At 39.5% G+C, this 23,885-nt stretch overlaps 2 protein-coding genes across 3 annotated transcripts; both read left to right on the top strand.

Annotated features, from left to right (window-relative positions):
• The first annotated feature begins 452 nt into the window (after window positions 1–452).
• LOC140127794 (gastrokine-1-like) lies at window positions 453–10,404 on the top strand. Of its 2 annotated transcripts, none has more exons than XM_072148884.1 (6): window positions 453–573; window positions 1,298–1,336; window positions 1,717–1,854; window positions 2,969–3,079; window positions 4,534–4,669; window positions 10,246–10,404. In XM_072148884.1, the coding sequence occupies exons 1-6, from the start codon at window positions 562–564 to the stop codon at window positions 10,338–10,340; spliced, it is 531 nt and encodes a 176-aa protein (XP_072004985.1). In that variant the 5' UTR covers window positions 453–561; the 3' UTR covers window positions 10,341–10,404. The 2 variants fall into 2 exon arrangements, with proteins under 2 accessions (XP_072004985.1, XP_072004986.1); XM_072148885.1 differs by lacking the exon at window positions 10,246–10,404 and adding an exon at window positions 5,819–6,083 and having other exon boundaries at window positions 454–573.
• Window positions 10,405–17,267: 6,863 nt separating this feature from the next.
• Window positions 17,268–21,832, top strand: LOC140127790 (gastrokine-1-like). Its single transcript, XM_072148881.1, has 6 exons — window positions 17,268–17,375; window positions 18,509–18,550; window positions 19,006–19,143; window positions 19,731–19,829; window positions 21,096–21,216; window positions 21,676–21,832. Exons 1-6 carry the CDS (start codon window positions 17,364–17,366, stop codon window positions 21,744–21,746), a joined length of 483 nt encoding a protein of 160 aa, XP_072004982.1. The 5' UTR covers window positions 17,268–17,363; the 3' UTR covers window positions 21,747–21,832.
• The last annotated feature ends 2,053 nt before the right edge of the window (window positions 21,833–23,885 follow it).

Here is a 23,885-nt window from a genome sequence, read left to right as displayed (position 1 = left end):
ATATATTGTTGAGGTCATTTATTGGCTGCGATAGCGGTTGTAGATTTAATAGATTTAAAGTAATGGGTTTTAAAATGTATTTTATTGCATTGAATACCTTTGCAAATAGAGCAACAGTCCAGGTTTTCCTTTGTTGGGAGTATTCTAGAATTTTATTTTACCAAATAAGGAATATTCTAGGCCTACTGACCCCAGGCTGAGACCACACTAAAAATACCAAAGCGATATTAAGCATCTTGTTTCATCAATGACACAGGAAATGCTGAACATGCCTCTCTGTGGCCTTTTGGCTTTTTCGACATAATTTTACACCCATCCAATCAATGGTTATCACAGATTTTTTATTTGTTTATGATTTCACTAAATTGTTTCCCATTAAATAAATTTGCCCTCTTGGGAAATTACGATAATGTTATCGAGCTCATGCGTCATTTTGATATGGACCCTTTCCAATGATTACTATTTAGACTCTGCCTGTTTAACAAAGGTTTACTATCACACATATATATGTGAGATACAGTGCCACTTCTCTCCTGCTTGTAATCATCTCAACCACACAGAATGAAGGCTCTCGTAAGTATCCAAAGTTTTCTTCATGCTTTTTGAGAGGCTTAATTTCTATGAAAAAAAGATGTATTGAAAAATTGGGAATCCATAATCTGTCAGGATAGTCTGTTTACTGCAAAATAAGCCTAAAACCCTAAAATGATCCATTTGGCTTGAGATATTCCAAGATGAGAAACATGTGTTGACCAGTTTTGGAAAACAAAAATTGCTGTAAGGTTTTGTGCACATCAGATATTCTGCACCGTCTGGTTGTGTCTTCTGCTAAAAGTTTAAAAATGACCGGAGCAGATGCACAAAAAAGTGGTAACCTCTTCTCTCCAGAAAGAAGTCGCTACTGTCGTATGGCTTGACCTCTCTTAGTTGCATCCACCACCTTTTAGTACACCTTAAACTTGGTGAGGACATTTTGGAAAGTAGAACATTTGGATATTTATTCCATTTCTTGTGCGGAAAAGACCTAATACTAAACTTTTGTTTGCTCAGTTCACCTTGAACTATGAGAAAGTTGTGTCCACACTTTTGATTGAACTTTAGTAGTCATTCAAGTAAAAAAGATACAAATGGTTCCATGACTTCTATTCATAGAGATTATATTCACTATACATAGAAAGTGGAGAAATTATTTTGCAGGGTGTGATTCATATAGTAACAATGTTCCTCTCTGTCTCAAAACATTGAAATGATCAAGTTTCCCATCTGACTCATGGACTCTTCCATTTTTGCATTTCAGATCCTTCTCGCGGCCTTTGGCGTGGTCTTTGCAACTGATGTAGGTTTCGTGTCCTTTTCACATATACATAATGACCATATACAGATTATGTGCCTATTAAAGATGACTCGTGATGGATGACAACGACTGTGATTAAAATTACTGCCCATTAATATAATCAGATCATTCTGCTTCAGCCAGCCATGTATTCCACATTCCCATAAATCCCAAGGGGAATGATCTTCAGATTTAGCAAATATTTATTTCTTTTTCCATAAAATTAGTTTTCTAAATTTATATATTTTTTTTTTTTTTGACCAATTCTGGAATGCCTTAAAATGTTACTATTATATAACGACATTACTAATTGTAAGGATTCACTGCATGCCATGGAAAACATCTGTACACGTCTAATGTAGCTTTCCTTTCCCCATTTACAGAATATCAACATCAACAACAGTGGCAATGATGGAGACAATGTCCACCAGACCGTGAACATTGATAATCATGATAACATTGCCAATATAAACCAGTTCAATGGTTGGCACTCATGGAATTCCATCTGGGACTACAATAGAGTAAGTGTACAATACCTACTACTATACAGTAAGTGTACAATACCTACTACTATATAGTAAGTGTACTATACCTACTACTATATAGAAAGTGTACAATACCTACTACTAAAGAGTAAGTGTACAATACCTACTTATATAGAGTAAGTGTACAATACCTGCTACAATAGAGTAAGTGTACTATACCTACTACTATAGAGTAAGTGTACTATACCTACTACAATACAGTAAGTATACTATACCTTCTACTATAGAGTAAGATTACAATACCTACTACTATAGAGTAAGTGTACTATACCTACTACAATAGAGTAAGTGTTCAATGCCTACTACCATAGAGTAAGTGTACAATACCTACCACTATAGAGTAAGTATACTATACCTTCTACTATAGAGTAAGATTACAATACCTACTACTATAGAGTAAGTGTACTATACCTACTACTTTCGAGTAAGTATACTATACCTACTACTATAGAGTAAGTGTACAATGCCTAATACTATAGAGTAAGTTTTCAATACCTACTACAATAGAGTAAGTGTACAATACCTACTACAATAGAGTAAGTGTACAATACCTACCACTATAGAGTAAGTGTACAATACCTACCACTATAGAGTAAGTGTACAATACTTACCACTATAGAGTAAGTATACTATACCTTCTACTATAGAGTAAGATTACAATACCTACTATAGAGTAAGTGTACAATACCTACTACAATACAGTAAGTGTACAATACCTACCACTATAGAGTAAGTATACTATACCTTCTACTATAGAGTAAGATTACAATACCTACTATAGAGTAAGTGTACAATACCTACTACAATACAGTAAGTGTACAATACCTACTACAATAGAGTAAGCGTTCAATATCTACTACTATAGAGTAAGTGTACTATACCTACTACAATACAGTAAGTGTACAATAGCTACTACAATACAGTAAGTGTACCAGACCTAAAGTATAATAGTCTATCTATGGTCTCCAAACATTGAGCCTCCATAATTTTATAATTTCAAATGATAACTTCGAGTACCAAATGAAAAGCTTTAGACATAGAAGAATGTATTTTGTGTTACTACTTATAATCTCAACTCATTGTTTTGCAGGGCCTCTTTGCTGTCCGTCTCATGTCCCAGAGAGTTTGTGTGGTCAGTAGGATCAACAGGAATGCGGTTCCTAGCTTGGAACAGCTAAGCAAAGTCAGCCATGAGAAAGTGGTAAGCCAAGCTATGGTCATAGGGGTGCCGAGATACATCATGTAATGCATGACAAAAAAATCCAAAACAAATGGTGTACGTGTCTATATAAACTTCAGTAGTGTTGGTCATGAGACAATCCCATGTGGAGCCAATGGGGGACATGTATCATTATTTCTGCTAATCAAATAGTCTCATTTTTGTGACTTTTTTGCAACTTTTTAATTTGTCGTTTTTCAAGTATGCCTTGGCTGCACATTGGGCAGTGCCTTATGTATCATTGTTTCCCAGATGTTCCGTGCGACTTTTCACTTATGTATCACTTTTTTGGCTTATTTTTGCGACTTTTTAGGCACAAATCTTCACCTGATGCAGGGCAGGTGCAAAGGAAGGATCTTTTTCATGGACCCTATTTTAACATGTAAATTGGAATTATTTCACACACTTTAAATGTTTAAAACTTTGCACAGTAACCTGTTTTTTTTTTAATTCTGAAATTTTTGCATTTACATTTTTTTAAATTTATTGGTTACTTCTAAGGGTGAGGTCACACGTAGCGTTTTAATTTCATGTCACTGACAGAGAACTGTGGGGCAAATTTACTTACCCGGCCCATTCGCGATCCAGCGGCGCGTTCTCTGCTCTGGATTCGGGTCCGGCCGGGATTTAAGAAGGTAGTTCCTCCGCCGTCCACCAGGTGGCGCTGCTGCGCTGAAAGTCATCTCATCACGCCGGAATGCACCACCTCGGACCAGGTGAAGGTAAGCGCTCCCCAAGCGACACTTTTTCGGTTTTTAAATGCGGCGGTTTTTCCGAATACGTCGGGTTTTCGTTCGGCCACGCCCCCCGATTTCCGTCGCGCGCATGCCGGCGCCAATGCGCCACAATCCGATCGTGTGCGCCACAAACCCGGGGCAATTCAGGTACAATCGGCGCAAATCGGAAATATTCGGGTAACACGTCGGGAAAACGCGAATCGGGCCCTTAGTAAATGACCCCCTGTGTCTTTGAATGTTAATGGTTAAACCATGACATGTGGTACATGTGAAATTACATAATCCTTGGACACACATACAAAGCTATTTTCATATTCACATACGGATATGCCTGTGATTTGTTCTTTACATTATCTTTACACATCAATATTTATATGCAACTCCTGCCAAATGTAACCAAACAGGGGTGGAGGCTTGTTAATCTGGAAACATTTTACTTCATTTTACGTAAATGCAAATGAGAAAAAGTAGTTTTTCGAAATAAGAAGCCGCACAACGTCACCATGTGTTCATCATGTCCGAGTTATACTTAATATCTCAAGTGATCGCAGCGTTCTTTGGCATATTGGTGAACATGACATGAGCAGAATATTCAGTTCTCTAAAAGTCTAGAAGCTGCCAAAGTCTGTTTTTATTTTGTTCTACGTAGGTTATAAATAAATAAAAACTAAAAACTACTTCTTTTATATGTTTTCGTAGAACCCCAACGCTCCTCCTCCAAGAACTTTGACCTACTCAATCTCTCCAAACAAAGTCAAGAATGTGGCACAGTTTGGTGCTTCCATTGAAGCTCTTTGCAAAGGCGTCCCAACCAGGTTTGCTCAGGAAACCCAAGGTATGTCAAGGGCCGAATTATCGTAAATCGTCTACTCAGTTGGTTGCATGTTACTGTTTGAAAAATGATCAGAATTCATACTTAAAGGGCATCTAACACCAGGATGAAAGACTGAATGCAAATGAGCCTGAGGGGCTTCATAAGTGTTAATGGAGCCTGGAGCCCCTCAGGCTCCTTTGCTTGCAGTCTTTCATTCTGGTGGTAGATGCGCTTTAAGCTCATGTCAGTCCAAAAATGTTTATTGACCTGTTGACTGACCTAGAAATCATGATGATTTCGAATGATTGTGACTTTTATCTGTTCATGAAAGAGGTTTAGAAAACCTACCCTATTAGAGAATGTATTGTAGTTACCAAGAGAGTTTCACACCCCAACTAGTAAAAATTGTTACCTCATCTATAACCAAAACATTCTTAATCTGACCATGGTAGCTGATTTTGAGAGAACTTTCAGTGTGTCATACTCACAGAGGTCTACTAGAAAGCTAAGATACAGGGTGATCTCTCTATGGGCTTCCCAATGACGTGCTTACTAGTGATTTCGTTTCTAATTCCTGCAAAATAGTGGTCCTCAATGAACAAAAAGTCTAAACCACTCACCAAATTTTATACTGAGAAGGACCTTCATCCATGAAATCCTGTACACAAGAGCCAGAGTCAGGCTCGATGATTCTAGTACCATATGTAGGAAATGATTTCAGACTTATAGGGGCTATAATATGCATGGCCCATGGCACCTTTTAATCCACCCCATAATTTCCTCTTTGCTGGGCATCTCTTTGCTGGTTGTTATTAGATGACCAGCGTTTATGATATTGTGTCAAAGAGTGATGTGTTGGTGCATTGTGGATTGTAGCTTTTTATTGTATTACATTACTAGTAATTAGGATTCCATGGCCAAATTTTTGCTAAGTTCTGGGTGGACATAGTTTTATAACACTGGGGTCAGGATCCAACCATCACCTGTAATTGATTTTGGGCTGGAATGCAACAATATATCAATTCCGTTATCTCATTAAACATTATTTGGAAGGTCTTAAAAAAAATTCCAGTCTTCTGATCTCATGTATATTCTGTTCTTAGTTCTGCTGGGATGGGTCAGTGGTGAAATAATAAGCTGGTGATACATGTCATCTTGGTCTCTTCTTAGGTGCTGGTCTGTTTGTGAACCTGCAAGGCTGTACTAACCTCGGCATTCTGAGATTTTTGGGCATCTCTCTGTGTGGGACTATTGGATGCTAGACCCCCTGTCTTCATAATCTAATGAACGTGCCTGGCTGCTGTGATTTAACTCCCTCCGCCCTCCATTTTATCTCTTCTCATCTCTCTTCTGCGCGTCCACTGGTCAGATAGTCCGTGTTTTTATACATGAAAGGAGATGACATGTTTATTAATAAAGAGCTACCGTAAACACAGCTGCTTCATTTTCCCATTTTTCACTCTGTATCCAATGTTATTATAATCACCAAATATTTATGGCACCTCCTTCAATAAGGGCCGAGTCTCATAATAACACAAGACAACTTTTCAATGTTGTTCCCAGTGTTATGAATGTACACATGTGGCTCACAACAACAATAGTGTAGTGCGCTGCTCATTGAAAGTACACAGCGAATAGCATATGAAGCATTGTCATATATCCTGTCACCGGGGACCTCATTTTCACTAAAGAAAGGTTACAGAAGCCTATTACACCTGCATTGGAAATATGTCTTTCCGCTTTCTCTAAGCATTTGCATTACTATATAATTGTGTGTTATAACTTATCTTCCACCATGACAGAATCCTCTGTGTAGTCCCAGGGGTTGGGCTTTGGATTGGATGCATTTCAAAACATGGGACTTGTCTGTGCTGCAGACTGCACAGCTCTCAGCCCCACCTTTGTGCTCCTGTACAGGAGCTGAGAGGTGGGGGCTGAGAGCTGAGGAGTTTGCAGCAAACACAAGTCACATATTGTTTTTTTTGTAATGCATCCAAACCAAATCCCAAATCCTGGGACTACACAGAGGATTCTGGCATGGTGGAAGATAAGTTATAACACACAATTATATTGTAATGTAAATGCTTAGAGAAAGCAGAAGGGCATATTTGAAGCTGTAATGGACTTCTGTAACCTGGCCTTTGTGAAAATGAGTGACAATGAGTGATCCCTGGTGACAGGTTCCCTTTAAAATAATTCAAGATAACTGTAGACACTGGGTATTAGTTATTATGGGTCATTTATTTAGAGTGTCTTCAAACACAATTGAGATGTTTCCTGACGGCCATATTTGTTGTCAGGAAGTCGGGAATTTTTCTTAACTATGTAAAGTAATGTTATCTACCAGCATCATGTTATAGAGCAAGAAGGAGCTAGTCCGAGTGATATATCATGTGATCTTGCAGGAATCAGTTCAATATAATGTTTCATTAACTTTTTCTGTGCTCTTTCTCTGTTTACAAGTCCAGTGGGTGGTCCAACTCCCCAACTGTTATTCTCATTCTGAGACTACCCATTGGACTTCAGAGCACAGAATGAGCAGAGTTTCTTTTAATAAGTTATGATTTTGGGTCTAACTGCTCTATAACCTGCTGTGAGTAGATCAAATGGCTTCTTTATGGTCACAGGTTGCCTATAACGGGGTTATCTGCCATATTAGCATATAGTAGAGCCGGCCAGGAAGTCCTCTAGAAGTGAATGAAGCTCAGGTTGAACATGTGCTCCAACACTTCATTCTATATGGGGCAGTTCAGGGAACTTTAGTTTCTGATTAGTGGGTCCTCCTTCTAGAAACCCCAGTAATTGGTCATTTACTCCTTAACCTGTGGATCTTTTGTGGCATAACCCGTTTATATGTCATCACTAGTTTCAGTTTCTCAATACATAGGAACCAGGGGTCAATCAAAAGAGTAGAGATTTTTGGTGAAAATTTGAATGTACAGATGTTTGGTATATAGTGTGTTACTATTTACTCATAACTAAATGTTACTGTTATATGAAGGGAGTATAAAATAGTTAAAAACCTACAAAAACAAATGTTTAATTATGTTTGATAAGAAGATGAAGACAGGATAATTGTACTATCAACACTCAGTGGTAACCCCCCAGGATACGGTACAGAGGGACCCATGATTCAGCTCACACAACGAGTGTAGGAGCCAAGAACAAAACTTCATATTATACAAACCTACAGCGCACTGACATTTGACACAGGAAAATAACATTTTCTCTGAAAATACAGCGTAAGCATTTCTACTGAGATATAAAGCAGCAGCTTATCTGATCGCTGATCTCTGTGTGAGAAGATAAGTAGTAGACTGACCAAAGACTAACGCCCCAAATACACAGTTCTGCTTATTTTGGTATATTTAAGCAGCTATTGTATACACCAGCTTATGAAGCGTCATAGAGCATACACTGAAAATCTGGCGCATGCGCAGTGATGTATGCTGGACTCTGATATTATAAGTGGTGGAGGCTGAAGCAGTATATAAATTATACAGCAACACTCTTGGAATCCCCTTTAACCTCTCAACACTCTGAAGGCATTTATTAATTTTGGTGCAGGGTGGTGCTAGAGCCGTTCCATATTTTTCATGGGGATGTAAGTTTGTACCGAAAGGAATTAATGAATTGGCGCTTGGACTGAAAGGTTTAGAACTTCCTATACCAGCTTTTAGCTAAGCAATTTTTGCGCCACAAAAAGATCCCAAAATTTTTTTGAAAAAATAGAAGCACCAGGAATCTGCTGGATTCACAAGCTGCGCTAAAATTTTGTGCCCAAAAATAGAAAAAGTCGAGAGTGTCGGAAAACACAGATATTATAGTGCCGACACTTCATGAACATACGGTATATACACACCATATAAACACACATAAATACACATACACACACATATAGAATATATACACACACTATACAGCATATATCACATATGTACACACATACAGTACCATATACAGACATACAGCATATATTCACATACAGTATATACACATCACATACATATACACATCACATATACACACTTATAGAGCATATATCACATATTCAAACACATACAGTACCATATACAGACATACAGCATATATTCACATACAGTATGTACACATCACATACATATACACACATAAAATCACATAAACGTATTATAAACTATAAACCATATTATAAACTTATACACAAATATATACTCATTCCTAGGCAGTCTACTTATTCCACAGGAGTTGAGACCACAAATCTGCCCCAATAGACACTGACCACATAGGGAAGTAGATGTCAGGAAGTAGAGATGAAAGATTCATAGTCTAGGCAGCATAATACGAACACATCATACATTCTCTAGGTAGGCAGGACAGATGCTGAGGCCCCCTGACACTGCAGGCCTCATAGCAGCTGCTATTCATATTAAAATTTAAATATAATATTAATATTATATTAATATTAAATTTAAATATTAATATTTAAAAAAAGAACACAGGGAAAACACATTAATGATTTCATTTTTTCTGAGAAGTGTTGATATTGAGGGAGATTTGTTGAAGTGTTGATGACTAGAAAAGTGCAAAGTTAGATTACATAGTCTTATTCTGAGCCAGGTAAATCAGGCTGAATGATAAAGACAGTGGAGTCTACTTTACAACAACTATTTGTTGGTCTAGTTTTTGGCACACCAATTGAATTTTCTGGCACACCAGCTATTTTCTGTGAAGCCACACCCCTTTTTTAGAGGTCACCCCCCCTTTTTTATATAAAGTCAGACAACACCTAAAAATGTTGTAGCTGCGCCCTCGTCCGTGAAGCCTGCCGTCTGCATATGCTTCAGAGCACCCAATTTTTTTTTGTTTTTGCGCTGAATTGCGGCGCATCGGCGCCGGCTTTCATGCGACAGAAATTGCGGGGGCGCGACCATCGGACAACCCGACTTATAGTATACGTGTATGAATTTGATGTGTATATACAGTATGTGTGTGAAAGATGTGGATATACTGGATGTATGAATGTATAAATGTATATGAGTGCATAAATGTGTGTATGTGTCTAATTGTGTATAAATGTGTGTTATTGTACACATAGTGTAATATGTTTTTTTTAGAGGAAGGGGTGTAACACGCCCTTGTAGAATAAAACAGCAGTATAGCAACAGCATTGCATACCATACACACAGATTAGGGTTAAAGGGGTTTTCCCACAAAGAAAAGGAAGGCCTATCCATGGGATAGGCCTAACTTGCTGATCAGGGAGGTCTCAGTGCTGAGACCCCCACAGGTCACGAAAACGAGGGGTCTGATGGGGTCCCAAGGGCTGCGCTCATAGATCTCCATCAGTTCCAGAACCGTCGTGTGCAGCCATCTGCTCCATTAATCTGATGGACCCCTCGTTTTTGTGATCTGTGGGGGTCTCAGCACTAAGACCTCCACTGATCAGCAAGTTTCTTCATGGGAAAACTCCTTTAATGTATACAATGTAAAAGAACATTCACCAACTACATCAACCTGAAAAGTAATACCCCCCCCCCTAATAATTAGAATTGCCTTATTAAAATGTGATAACAATAAAGATGCTGTTTGTGATTTTTGTTTCCTTTTTGTTTTAGATCCAAGTTTCTATGGAACAGGCTGCTCCACCAGTAGCATCATAAACATTCTGGGCATCACCATCTGTGGCGTGCCGGAAAACTGCTTACAGTGAATGTCTCCAAATTTCAGCTTTTTGGTTAATAATTTCTAATAAAGATTTAGTTCATAATGTGAAACTATTGTCCTTTATCATTAATGTTTCCAAACCTACATATTTATAGGGGTCTAAATTGTCCTGTTGTGTATTCAATAGCTAAGCATGGAAATATTAGGTGACATTGGGTGACATTGAGTGGGGCGGGGCAGACCACCACAGTATATGGGTGACATTGAGTGGTGGTGGGAGGGGCACCAGAGTATATGTGCCCCTGTGTGCTACTACTATAATCAGGGAAGTACATATAGGGATGAAGAGGAAGCTCTTTTATTCAAACCTTTGCAGGGCACATAGGTCCTTCTTCATAAGGCTCCAGAACTAATATAGTAATTGCTGCGATTAATCTTTTTTGTATAACAAAGTCACAAAATGTCAAGAGATTACAACAGAAGTTGGTTACTATAAGCCTTCCTTATTATTTACAATCATAATTTCCAATATTTAAAATTTTATCATGGAGAGGAAGTCCGTCTCTTTTAAAGAGCTTTTTAGTCATCAGCCATTTAGTGGTTTTTCTTCATTATAAACATTCATCTCCATTGTCAGAGTTGGGTTCTCTGGGCCCACGATATAGAATAATTCTTGGGGCCTGTTCTTTACTATCCCCAAGGAAATACACCATACTAGCCAACAAATTAGGTATCCCTGGAGTTCGGTATGAGGTTACTCCCTGGGCCCACCGGAAGATCCACTGATTCTCCGGTGGGCCAGTCTCACTCTGTTTATCTCTGATATGATATGATAATGATCAAGACACTCAGGAGAATGGGGGACTGCAAGGTCCACTGAGCCCAATACAGACAAGGACTTTCAAGATTGTCTCCTCCAGTAATCCGAGGTTGTTCAAAATTCTTATAACTTATCTTATAATTTCACACATTCCATATGCATTACAGTTCCTCAATAATTATCAGGATTTCTAGACTTCTTGGTTCTTCCTGCACACGATGATGTAGAAGTTATACTTGATGGAAGCTGCTGGAATTATACGGATGATTTGAGCTGGAGTCATAAGGAGACATAAGTAGATTCCTGCTGACATCTGCTGGTGATACTGAGCAAATTTTATTTTTATGCGACCCGTTACCATAATATACCTTTTTTATCCTCCTATAGAGTACAAGATGCCCCTTAATACAGATACACAATAAAATGCCCCCCTGGTTCTCTTACCTTTAACTCCCTTAGTGCTCTGGGCCTTATAATATTCTCTTATAGTGACCCTCACCACATTTATGACACCTTTGAGCCCCTTATATCATGCAATATGCCTCCTATATGCCACCTTATACATGCACACCGTGTAATATGCCACTATAAAGCCCCCTAACAAAATGTATTATTATTATTATTATTATTTTTACATGTAACAATATGTACCGTAATATGCACCTATGGTGCTCCCTGTCATCCCCCGTAGTGTTACCTGACCCCATGTAAAATGCCCCTACAGTGCTATCCTTACACCATGCAATTTGCCTCTTTAGTACCAAGGAAATACTAGGAAATAATAAAAATAATATGTACAAATCCCCTGTACCACCATGAATGGGGAGGCTGAGGTCGCTCCTCAAATCCTGTCCAATCTGCAGCTTGGAGCAGAAGGTGCAAAGACATCACTACAACACAACTACCTAGCCCTAGGTACAAATGATTGGTGGGTAAATGGTAAAGAAGGTTAGGACATTACTTATAGGCATTCTAGCAGTTCCCAAATCCAGGGCCAGCTCCAAGGTTTTAGCATGCCCCCGGGGAACTCACAAGGCGGCATTAAAAATTCTGAAACTAAAACAAACTTTATTATATGTGGAATTAAATGGCCAACATATATACGTCCCGTATACGTCCCCCATAGACGGCAATGGGCGCACGGCACCGTACCGCTCCGTAGCCCGGAAACAGATAGGACGTGTCCTATCTTTCTCTGTAGTACGGCGCCGTGCGGCATATGTTCCTTTGGGGAGGGGCGGGGGCATAAGCTGAGATATGGGGGGAACATCTATATGAGATATAAGCAGAGTATATGGAGGAACATTTATCATTCGTCAGCGTTTGTGCGCTGGCGTATGATAGGCCCACCGCTGCATATTCGCAGTGGGATACATCAAGAGGCTTTCTCCTCTCGATGTATCGGGCCGGCGGCAGGGAGTGCACCAGCGTGGGGAGAGTAACGCCTGCCGGGCCACTCCTAGTCAGCCGCGCCCTTTGCTCAGCCAGCTGCACCCCCCCTTCACGCCCCACTGGTGTGAAAGTGGTGGATTGGGGCAAATAATCGCAAGTCCTGGAAATTATCTAGCATTTGTTATTATTTCAGGGCCTCTACACCACTGATGTGGCGCAGAGGTCCTGATAAATATTCCCCATGGTGTATGTTTTTAGGACATGTACTTTTATGAGGTGATACACTTATTTTATATTTATATATTTTTGTTATCTACAATTGTTTGGACTTACTACCTGGCTGTTCCTATTGTCTCCAATACAGCAAAAAAAGTTTGAGAGAGAAAACAAGTCTAAACAAATATAGTATTAAAAAAACCCATCTTTAATAAATATATGGAATTAAAAATTCACACCCTGTCAAAAAGCACACCCAGCGACTTCTAATGTTTGAGAAGGTGCTGGGTGCAGCTACTGAAGGCCCACCCTGGCCCAAGAAAGGGGAAAATAATCACAAGTGCTGGTCACACAAATATTTCAGGGGTCTACGCCAATTTAATGACATACAAGTCCAGATAAATACCGACCAACATATATAAATTTATTGTTTGTCAGATTTTTGAATAGTTTCTTGGGGGTCAAACTACAAAAGCACAAAGTAGTAATGTCTAACCCTTCAATTTTCTCTGACTGTCAACTGAATTATATTATGCAAGTGGTAGAAGACATTAATGAAACAGATTCATATCTATGACACCATCTGTCAACGTGATCATATTTTTTACCTCTGGACGTCAAACCGTTTGGATGAAGTCCAGCATGGAAGGTGTGTGCTTATGGTATCTTTTGGCTTCCATGTACTGACTGAGACAATGTCAGTGGGATTAGTCAATGAGTTATCTAGAGTAAAGATGGTTTAGTTGGGAAGGGCAACCGGTACCAATTACATGCCAGGAGACATTGAAGAAAAATATTGAGCTTGTGGACCCAGGTGTGACTTATCTCTTTACCACACCAGAGGATAAACACTCACAGAAATGTCACCAACTGTATTGACGGATATGTGGGACCCCTAATATTACTGGGCGAGACCCATTAATTCACAGCTCCACTCCAAATCTCTACCAGGAAGTCTATGACTCCCTGCTTTGCTTTAGCTTAAAACTGTATTGGCATTCTCGGGAATCTCACAGGGAGCATGCAGGTCAGCAACCCAATTCTTTGAAATTCCTGAAAGCTGAAGTTTCAAAAAAAAAAAAAAACTTGTATGGGAGAATTAAATAATAATAATAAATCTTTATTTATATGGCGCCTACAGATTACGCAGCGCTGCACAAAGCATACCCAATTCTCAGTTTTTCATAGAATCAAGCCCTTGTATACAGGCAGTCCCCAGGTTACATACAAGATAGGTTCAGTAGGTTTGTTCTTAAGTTGAATTTGTATGTAAGTCGGAAATTGTATACTTTATAAGCGTAACCCCACCTGAAATTTTTTTGGGTCTCTGTGACAATTGGATTTTAAAAATGTTGGATTGCCAAAAGAACCAGGATTAACTCTAAAGCTTCATTACAGACACCTGTGATACCTGTTATAGCTGTTTATTGTAGCCTAGGGCTAAAGTACAGTAAATCACCAACATCCAGGGGTAACTAGGGGTCATCTGTAAGTCAGGTGTTCTTAAGTAGGGGACCGCCTTTATTGACTATGGCAAAACTTTACCTTGGTTAAGGTTATGAACGAATCTTATGCAGGAGATGTCTAAATAATGCTCTGCCATTTTATCTTATATGGTGTATTGTATTCACCACAAATTTAAATTAACCTTAGAGAAAATGCATACATAAATACATAATATTTTATAAAATCAGCTACAGTCTTAAAGGGTTCCCCAGAGACGTGCAAGTTAGCCCCTATTCACGGGATGGATGCTAGCCTGCTGATTGTTGGGGGTCATAGTGATGGGACCCACTGAGAACATGAAAACAGGGGTCTGTTGTACCCCAGTCATAACCGAAGGTGAAGAAAGCAGCCAGTTGTGCGGCTATCTTTGTATGCACCATATAAACATAAATGGAGCAGCCGGCACATAGGCAACTGCGTGTCCATTACTTGTTTTATGGGCGCACAGTGAGGTGCAAAAGGGATAAAATTTTTGCTTTTTCATTTTTGGGGCTATATGACAGCATTTTTTGGGGGATGAGATGCATTTTCCAGAGTAACCATTTTGGGGTTGGTATCCCCTATTTTTGAAAACGTATTACTTTTTTGGAGGTCAGGATTTTTTCTTTTTTTTCATTTGGCGTTCACCGTTTAGCCTAATAATCATGTTATCTTTATTCTATGGGTCAATACAGTTACGGGGATACCATACTTCAATATTTTTACTAAGGTTTTACTAAATTTACTACATAAAACCTAATGTGGGGAGCAATCTATCATTTTTGCATCGTCGTCTTCCAAGTGGCATAAAAAAAAAAAAAAATTTTGGTGGGTTTTTAAGGTTTTTTTTGTGGTGTTCAGCAAGCAGGTTCATTAATGATCTTTTTTAATTCTGCGGGCCATTAAATAGGTGGTAAAACTATATATGTGGGGTTTGTGTTATGATTGAGACGTTTTCTTGCATTATATGTCTCTATATATGTTTATGGGGCTTATGGGCATTTTAATGAATTTATTAATTTTTTTAAGAACAACTTTTTAAAAACTTTTTTATTACTTCTACCATGGGACATGAACAAGCAATCATTTGACTCCTTGTTCATGATAATACTCTGCAATACTGATGTATTGCAGGGTATTAGCTGTGTCAGCCTAAGAAGGCTCTGCCTGAGGACAGCCCTGGGGACCTGATTAGACCTTGGGGCTGCCATTACAGTGATATTTAATGGGTTAAACACCCGCGATCGGAACTCTCTCCAACTTCAGGTGTTACACTGGGGTGTCGGCTGTAAGTTAAAGCTGACACCCTGTGTATGCCGATGCCGGCTCAACTCCCATCTTGAGCTCTGCATCCAATATATCAGATGCCCACGCTATCAGATATATATCAGACACAGATCGTTGAGGAGTTGAACAAACCAAATAAAATGCTGTAAATGTCACTGTGAAGAAAGAATGGGTATTCTCTCTGTGGTTAAAGACCCTCTGCGTGTTCAAACCCATGTATTTTCACAAGGAGAGTCATCATACAACATTAATGACTGCTCCATGACTTGTGGCTGAAACAGCTTTGCTGCATTGAAGTGGGGTGAGGTGGAGGGCGCACCTTTAACAGAGGATGAGTGTGGTAATACCATAGAGGTTAATGCACTGCAATCTGTCTGCCATCTAATTGACCAATGCCTCAACTTTGTGTGGCTTATTTGGGCCTACCAATATATTCCCTGGTGCATAATAATAATAATAATAATTCTTTATTTATATAGCGCACACAGATTACGCAGAGCTGCACAAGCATGTCAAATTGGTCATGTTTATACCAGAGGAGTAGGCAGAGAAGTAGCACATCCTCTTTCACACCAAATGCTACACAGATTCCTCCAGTCTGTTCCAGTCACTGCATTCCTTCTGAATACAGTGTAAATTAACAACCCTCATCCACAAAGCTCTGCATAATGTCGCACCCCCAACCTACCTCTCACCTCTCAGTTTATCATCCAACCCATGCTCTTCAGTCTGCCAGTGATCTTAGATTATTCTCTACCTTAAATCGAACCTCTGACGCACCTCTCAAGGACTGCAGATAATACTGACACTGTGATGTAGAGATATATTTACTGAGACAGACACTATTAGAGTTCCTGAGACTGCCCTGAAAAGAGCACTTATTTCTATCTGTTGTTCACTGCCTTCTCTCCCTACATTCCCTCAAAAGGGCAATTATTAAATAATTACACATACACTCTATCCCTCACTATCCCTTCTCTCCATAATGTTGTTGGGACATGTGACCATGTTTCTGAAACAGCAGGGTCACATTTCCCGCCTGGCTTCTCACAGACAAGCACATAGTAAGCATGAGGGCACATTCACATGGCCGTCTGCGGGGACGTACATGCGGCCGCAAATTTGCGGCCGCGTGTACGCCCCCATAGACGGCAATAGCGGTGCGGCGCAGATCCGGCCCGCGCACTGCAAAAAGATAGAGCATGCTCTATCTTTCGGCGTGTGTGCGGCCGTGCACCACTATTCTCTATGGAGGGAGGAGGGACCGCCTCCTCCTCCTCTCCAGCACACGGCGGTTTGCCTGCACGGCGGGCATACCACTGTGTGAATGTACCCTGACTCTGGTTGTTTATGACCAAATGCTGGTTGCTTGGCTGTGTACTACTCTTCAACCTGAGTTTCTGTGTGCAGCCTATCACTGACCCGGAACTTCTGGCTAAGATCCGAGTCCGGGGACCTGAACTCACAATGTTTGGAACAGACCCAAATAGTGGGGTTCGGGTCTGCTCATCAATAATTATTAATAATGTAAAATAATGGGATTTTAGTATCATAAAGTGAAACAGTTGTGATGCTATTGGCAACTATTGGCAATTGCAGGTTTTGGTTTGGCTACACACCATACCATGCATTGCACAATATCCACCAAAAACAAAGCAATCATTTATCACATTTTTTTGCCCAGGAATTTTCATATCTATGTTTAATATGATAAAAGTTACATTGTGCCTTTTTCCTTACAAGATGGACAAATTCCAAAACAAAATTAGGAAGTGGTTGTGTTTGTCCTTTCTTCTGTATATAAAGGAGATTGTAGAGAGGGGTCTGTACCTTTCATTCTAAGCTCCTCTTACCGAAGAGACATCCATAATGAAGACCTTGGTATGTACCTACAGCTAAAATGATTGATCTAATGACTGATATATATTGTATTATAAGAGATTACATTATAGAATATAACATTGTGGGGTTCCAATGGTGGTAGCACTGGTATTGTAGGTCATCTAAAGGCAATCAAAGCCTTTTTGTGATCCAGGTATCATATAATCCATATCCAACAAGTGAGTGTAATATATGACAGATTACATATATCAGGTGTCAAATCAACAATTAAATTATTTTTTAATATATATTTATATATATATATATACGGTATATATATATTTTGTACAATGAAGGATCTTGTTTTTATAATAAACATTATATAGAAATGTCTAAATTTTTGGCTGCAAAGCTTTACTGTTCACTTTCGGAGGATACACATCTATCCTGGTCATATGATGGACATAAAGGTGTCTCTTTGGAGTACAGTTATCTTAGATGTACAAACCAGGTGTCCATCATATGAGTAAGACAGATCTCCATTCATTTGGGGGGATTTATAACATTATTTTTGTACCTTTTTTTGCACATTTTTTGCATTGGTGCATTGGTGGATTTAAAGGGGTTGTCCACTTTTAGCAAATATATGATATGGTTTGTGTGAGGAAAAGTTATACAATTTTCTAATATACTTTCTGTATCAATTTCTGGTTTTCTAGATCTATCTTTTCTGTCATTCTATAGGAAGGTTCTTTGTTTACTTCTATTGGATATAATTGGGGAGAGTCTTATACAGCAGAACTTTTCTAGTTGTCCATGGCAACCAATCAGAGCTCAGTTTTCATTTCCCCACAGCTGTTTATAAAATTAAAGCTGAGCTCTGATTGATTTCCATGGACAGCTAGAACAGTTTTACCTCAGAAACTTGATGATAAATCTCCATCAATCCGTCCATGTGATGTGATGGACATGCAGGTGCAATCAAATATTTGCTGAAAGTGGACAACCCCTTTTAGTCTATTTGTGTAACTTTTTCAAGCACCAGCAAAGTTTCTTGTGACGGTTGCAAACAGTCCCGTATTTTTGCACAAAAAATACTTGTCTTTAGTCTGGAAATTAGCTCCTAACCAATTTTTTTGTTTTGTTAGAAAACTCCTTTATGTACTTAAAAATAGTGTTTTATTATCTTACAGGTGATTTTCGCTGCTCTCTTTGGATCGCTGCTTGCTACTGATGTAAGTACAGACGGTCCCCTACTTAAGGACACCCGACTTACAGACGACCCCTAGTTAAAGACGAACCCCTCTGCCCACTGTGACCTCTATTAAAGTTCTCTGGATACATTACTATAGTCCCAGGCTGCAATAATCAGCTGTAAGGTGTCTGTAATGAAGCTTTATGGATAATCCTTGGTCCTATTACAGCAAAAAATTTTGAAACTCCAATTGTCACTGGAGCAATTTTTTTTCTTTTTTCTGGAACTACAATTATAAAATATACAGTTTCCACTTACATACAAATTTAAGTTAAGAACAAAGCTATGTATCTTGTATGTAACTATATCCATACAATATGGGTTTAGTTCTGTTGAAGCATCAGTATTTCATTGATCCATACTTTCATATATGATATTCCGAGTTTTTAGACTAAGATTTTCATACTTCTCTTGTTTTATACATTTGTATCACAGAATATAAATATTAACAATCAGGGGAACGTTGGTGACAATGTGCATCAGACGGTGAATATCAACAACCAGGATCACGTGGCCAACATCAACAATCTGAATGGCTGGAACTCCTGGGACTCTATCTGTGACTATGCAAGAGTAAGTCACATATTAGGTAATCCAGCGGGGCGATCCAGCGGGGCGTTCTCTGTGCTGGATTCGGGTCCGGCCGGGATTTATGATGGTAGTTCCTCCGCCGTCCACCAGGTGGCGCTGCTGCGCTGAAGTCCGCTGGAGTGCCTCGAAATACACCGGCCTGTCCTGGATGAAGGTGAGTGAAATTTTCGCAACACAATTTTTTTTTAAAATGCGGCGGTTTTTCCGAATCCGTCGGGTTTTCGCTCGGCCACGCCCCCCGATTTCCGTCGCGCGCATGCCGGTGCCGATGCGCCACAATCCGATGATGTTTTGTCACTTGCTCAGCCAATCACTGACCTCAGATTCACCCGCCAAACATCCATACACTTCTGCTGTAGGTGTGGGTGCTGGTCATAGATAGAGATTGGTAAATTGATAACAACGCGGGAGGGGGGCTTGTTGGACAAAGAAGAGTAATAGATTGTACCTACCACATTGGTCAAATGATCTCCTCATTTGTGAAATTATTTATTTATCCTTCTCCCTTATACTACATACCACAGGTACTAACATAATTTCTGACATGTTTCAATCTTTCTAACATCAAGGGAGTATTTGCAACAAGACTCTATGGAAAGAAGATATGCGTGCTGACTAACATTGATACGACTGTATTCCCCAGCCTGGAAGTCCTCAAACAGAAACCAGTAAGATGTTCAATCATTTATCATTATATTATTGTGAATTACAATATTGAGTATTTTTGAGTAACTTTAGATTGACTCTGAAAGATTAGATACCACAAGAAAAATAAGGAGTCAAACAATTCTCCAATAAAATTACATATAGTTTTTTATTTCATTAATATATTAAAATTACAATTACAATGAAAGATTGTATGATTTTCTAGCCAATATTGTAGCTTTGGGAATAGGCATAGGTAGGGATAGATATGATGCTTGACACTACTAGTTACTAACCATCCAGGACAGAAGGTCTTAGTAGGTAGTGAATACCAATAGGAATACCCACTTCTACTGTACACAGTCCTAATACCATGCATTATATAAATACCAATATAAGTATATAGGATCAAATCTAATCATCCATAAACTGTAACTCCTGTAATAAAAATTATTCCAATCTTTCTTTAATCACAATATGGCAATATGGTAAAAAACACTAAAACATACAATAAAATCCACAAAAACAGTGTGTGGTGGTGGTCAATCAGTCAAATACATATACATCCATTGCAAGTATCCAAGTAAACCAATTCAAAAGTTACACAATAGATACCAAGGATATATAATAGATATTACCCGGGTGTTACATAATAAGAATGCTTAGAAGGAGGTAATTACCCCAGATCACCACCACAGCTCCCCAAAGTACGTTTTACCATCGCTTCCTCAAGGGGGTGTTGCTAAATTTGGATAGTGTCCTTTATACGGGACAACATATGTATTGCAACTAAATAAGGGTGTGTACCCCGTTAGTGTGAACCCCCCCCCCCCCCACACACACACACACACACTATTTTTGTGGTATGTAAAATCCTTGCATATACCATAAATATCCATTGGGCTCCATTTACTTGACTAAGGTTAAAATCATGTTGTTCATTGGCGCGAAATGTGTAACTTATTTTGCAGTATGGAATCAGATAGTAGACAACACTATTCTATACAAAAGTTTGCATTTTAGAAAAAAGCATTTCCCTCAGGATGTGTATTTTTAGAGAGAACATATTCAGAACATAATAGCAGAACATATTCAGTTCTGAAAAGTAACATTCTTCCATCACATGTCACAAAATCGATCATCTTAATGTCTTGTGAATAGAAGAGGCCTTATTTTTAACGTCCAATTGTCCACTGGGAACATGGACAGGGGGTTATTTAATTATTTAATGCAATCTGATATCATATTTGTACATTACAAACCCACAAAATTATTTTTTTCGTTTGCAGGTCAAGACCACAACCCGTGTCTTCAAGGTCAATCCCAACAAAGTTCCCATTGCTAATATTGGCATCTATGGTGTCCATGTTGAAGCCCTCTGTCGGGGAATCCCATCCTACCATGCTGAAGGTGAGGCCTGCTATCCCCTTCCATTAGTACACAACAGGCTAGTTTGAAAGGTTGTCCATGCAGCCGAATTTGTTAACCATATACTAGACCAACAACGGGATCTCCTGTCTCACCATACAAAGCAGAGCATTTACATCTTCTTAACAAAAAAAATGAGAAACCAGACACTCGAGGAGGCAACTTATGTCTTCCAAGAACAACAAAATGATCCTTTATCTTTTACCATGGGGTCAAGTGTGGAGGTTTAGATACGTACAAGCACGTCATAGATTGCTGCAGTCATCAATGCAGGTTTTATATACAGAACATTCCCTTGTAGGGTAAAGAGAGGACATTTGATAATGTGAACCTACACCAGGTGAAAGGTCGATACTGAGAGTTCTCTACAATGTCCTCTACAGATCAATACAATGTGATTGAACATCATTCCTCCTAACATCTTCTCTTTCTCTGTTTTAGTGAATGAGTATTTCGATGCTTGTAACTCCAACAGCATCATCACCATTGGAGGCATCAGCTTCTGTTTCTAATCCAGCAGGAAGCTCTACTTCTTCTGAAATGCTTTCCATTTTGCATGCAGCTATTTCAATGAATAAAGCATTTATACACAAATATACATTTTTGCTTCTTGTTTGCGTATCATAAGTAAAAGACATGAAGTATGACAGACAAAAACTGTTTAATCTGCTACAACTGTGTATAGTGAGAGGAATAGTAGGAGGAGGGTTCCTGCTTCCAAGTTGTGAAGTAGAAAGAGTAGGGCTCTCTGGTAACCAGATAACATTATTAGGGGTGTAACTTGGAGAGACAGGGCTCCATAGCAGGTTTCTGAATGGGGCCCTCCTTCTTACTTAAAAACCATACATAATTGTATACTCACATATGCGAGTTACAATCACACATTTATACACTCATGTACACACATATAGACCATATACACATACAGCGCCATTTACACAAATGTACAGCACATATACACACTTACACTATATATACACACTATACACCTTGTACACATACAGGATCACACATCCCAGATACAGCATATGTACATCACATATATGATATATATATTTATATGTATATATATGTATATATACATATATATATATGTATATATATAAAAGTTAGAAGAAACAAGCAGCACTCCAAAAGGTACGTAAGGACCAAGCCAGGACCTTTGCAAGCGTTGCACCCCCCCTCCTAGGGGTTCCACAAACTGTGCGGACTTGAACTCTACTACCTATATATATATATATATATATATATATATATATATATATATATATTGCTATACAATGTATAGCATAATATTTATATAAAGGTGCACATTGTCAGGGTTCGGGATCAGTGGATCCTCGGGACCACCGCGGGAGATGGTACTAGCCGTTACCAGAGCCCGCCGCAAAGTGGGATGGTCTTGCTGCGTGGTACCACCAAGTCGTTCCACAGGTGCGAGTAGCCCGCGGTGGCAGCCAAGGTCGAGGTACCTTAGCAGGAGACAGTCTCGTGGTCAGGTGCAGGCACAGAGTCAGGGCAGGCAGCAGAGATGCAAGGTCAAGTCCAATCCGGGGTCAACAACTGGAGGTCCAGGCAGATGGGAACGGGAACACAGGACACAGGAACACAGGATTAAGGAGAAGGAATGCAGGAACACAGGAATGCAGGAATATCGCTGGGGAGCTTTCTCTAAGGCACATAGATCCAGCAGGGAGCACAGGAAGGGGCCGGGAACTTATCAGAAAGGCAGGTGGCTAGCGCCAATTATCGGTGCGCTGGCCCTTTAAATTTGAGTCGGAAACGAGCTCTAGGCAGCGGGGACGTGCTGAGGAGCTGTGGGATACACCGCTGGAACCTGGCTAGATGAGGGGCGCAGAGAGCACAGCGGGGCACACCGAGGAACACGGGTGCACCTGTATGTTGTATGTTCTCTCCATATTTGCATGGGTTTCCTCCCTCACTCCAAAACATGCTGGTGGGTTGTTTAGATTGTGAGCCCCATGACATGCTTTGTGCAGCGCTGCGTAATCTCTGTGCGCTATATAAATAAAGAATTATTATGAGAAATATAACCTAGGACTTTTCGGCCTCATCCCACTGGACAACTATTTTGACTGCTGTTTATCCAGAATAACCTGACAGGAAATAAGATCGGGCAACAGTATCATAGTATCATAGTATATAAGGCTGGAAAAAGACGCAAGTCCATCAAGTCCGACCTTTAAGAATTAAATAAATGTTTTATCCCCATAACCCGTGATATTTTTTCTCTCCAGAAAGTCATCCAGGCCTCTCTTGAACATGTACATAGAGTCCGCCATAACAACCTCCTGCGGCAGAGAGTTCCACAGTCTCACTGCTCGTACAGTAAAGAACCTTTGTCTATGGTGATGGTAAAATCGCCTCTCCTCTAGGCGTAGAGGATGCCCCCTTGTCCTGGTCACAGGCCGAGGTATGAAAAGATCTTTGGAGAGATCCTTGTACTGTCCGTTCAGGTATTTGTACATTGTAATGAGGTCTCCCCTCAGTCGTCTTTTTTCTAAACTGAATAATCCCAAATTTTGTAATCTGTCAGTGTGTTCTAATCCCCCCATTCCCCTTATAATCCTGGTTGCTCTCCTCTGCACCCGTTCCAGCTCTACTATATCCTTTTTATACACTGGTGCCCA

Source organism: Engystomops pustulosus, chromosome 4, assembly GCF_040894005.1.
Source record: "Engystomops pustulosus chromosome 4, aEngPut4.maternal, whole genome shotgun sequence".
Classification (NCBI taxonomy): Eukaryota; Metazoa; Chordata; class Amphibia; order Anura; family Leptodactylidae; genus Engystomops; species Engystomops pustulosus.
This window is presented reverse-complemented; position numbering and strand designations above follow the sequence as displayed.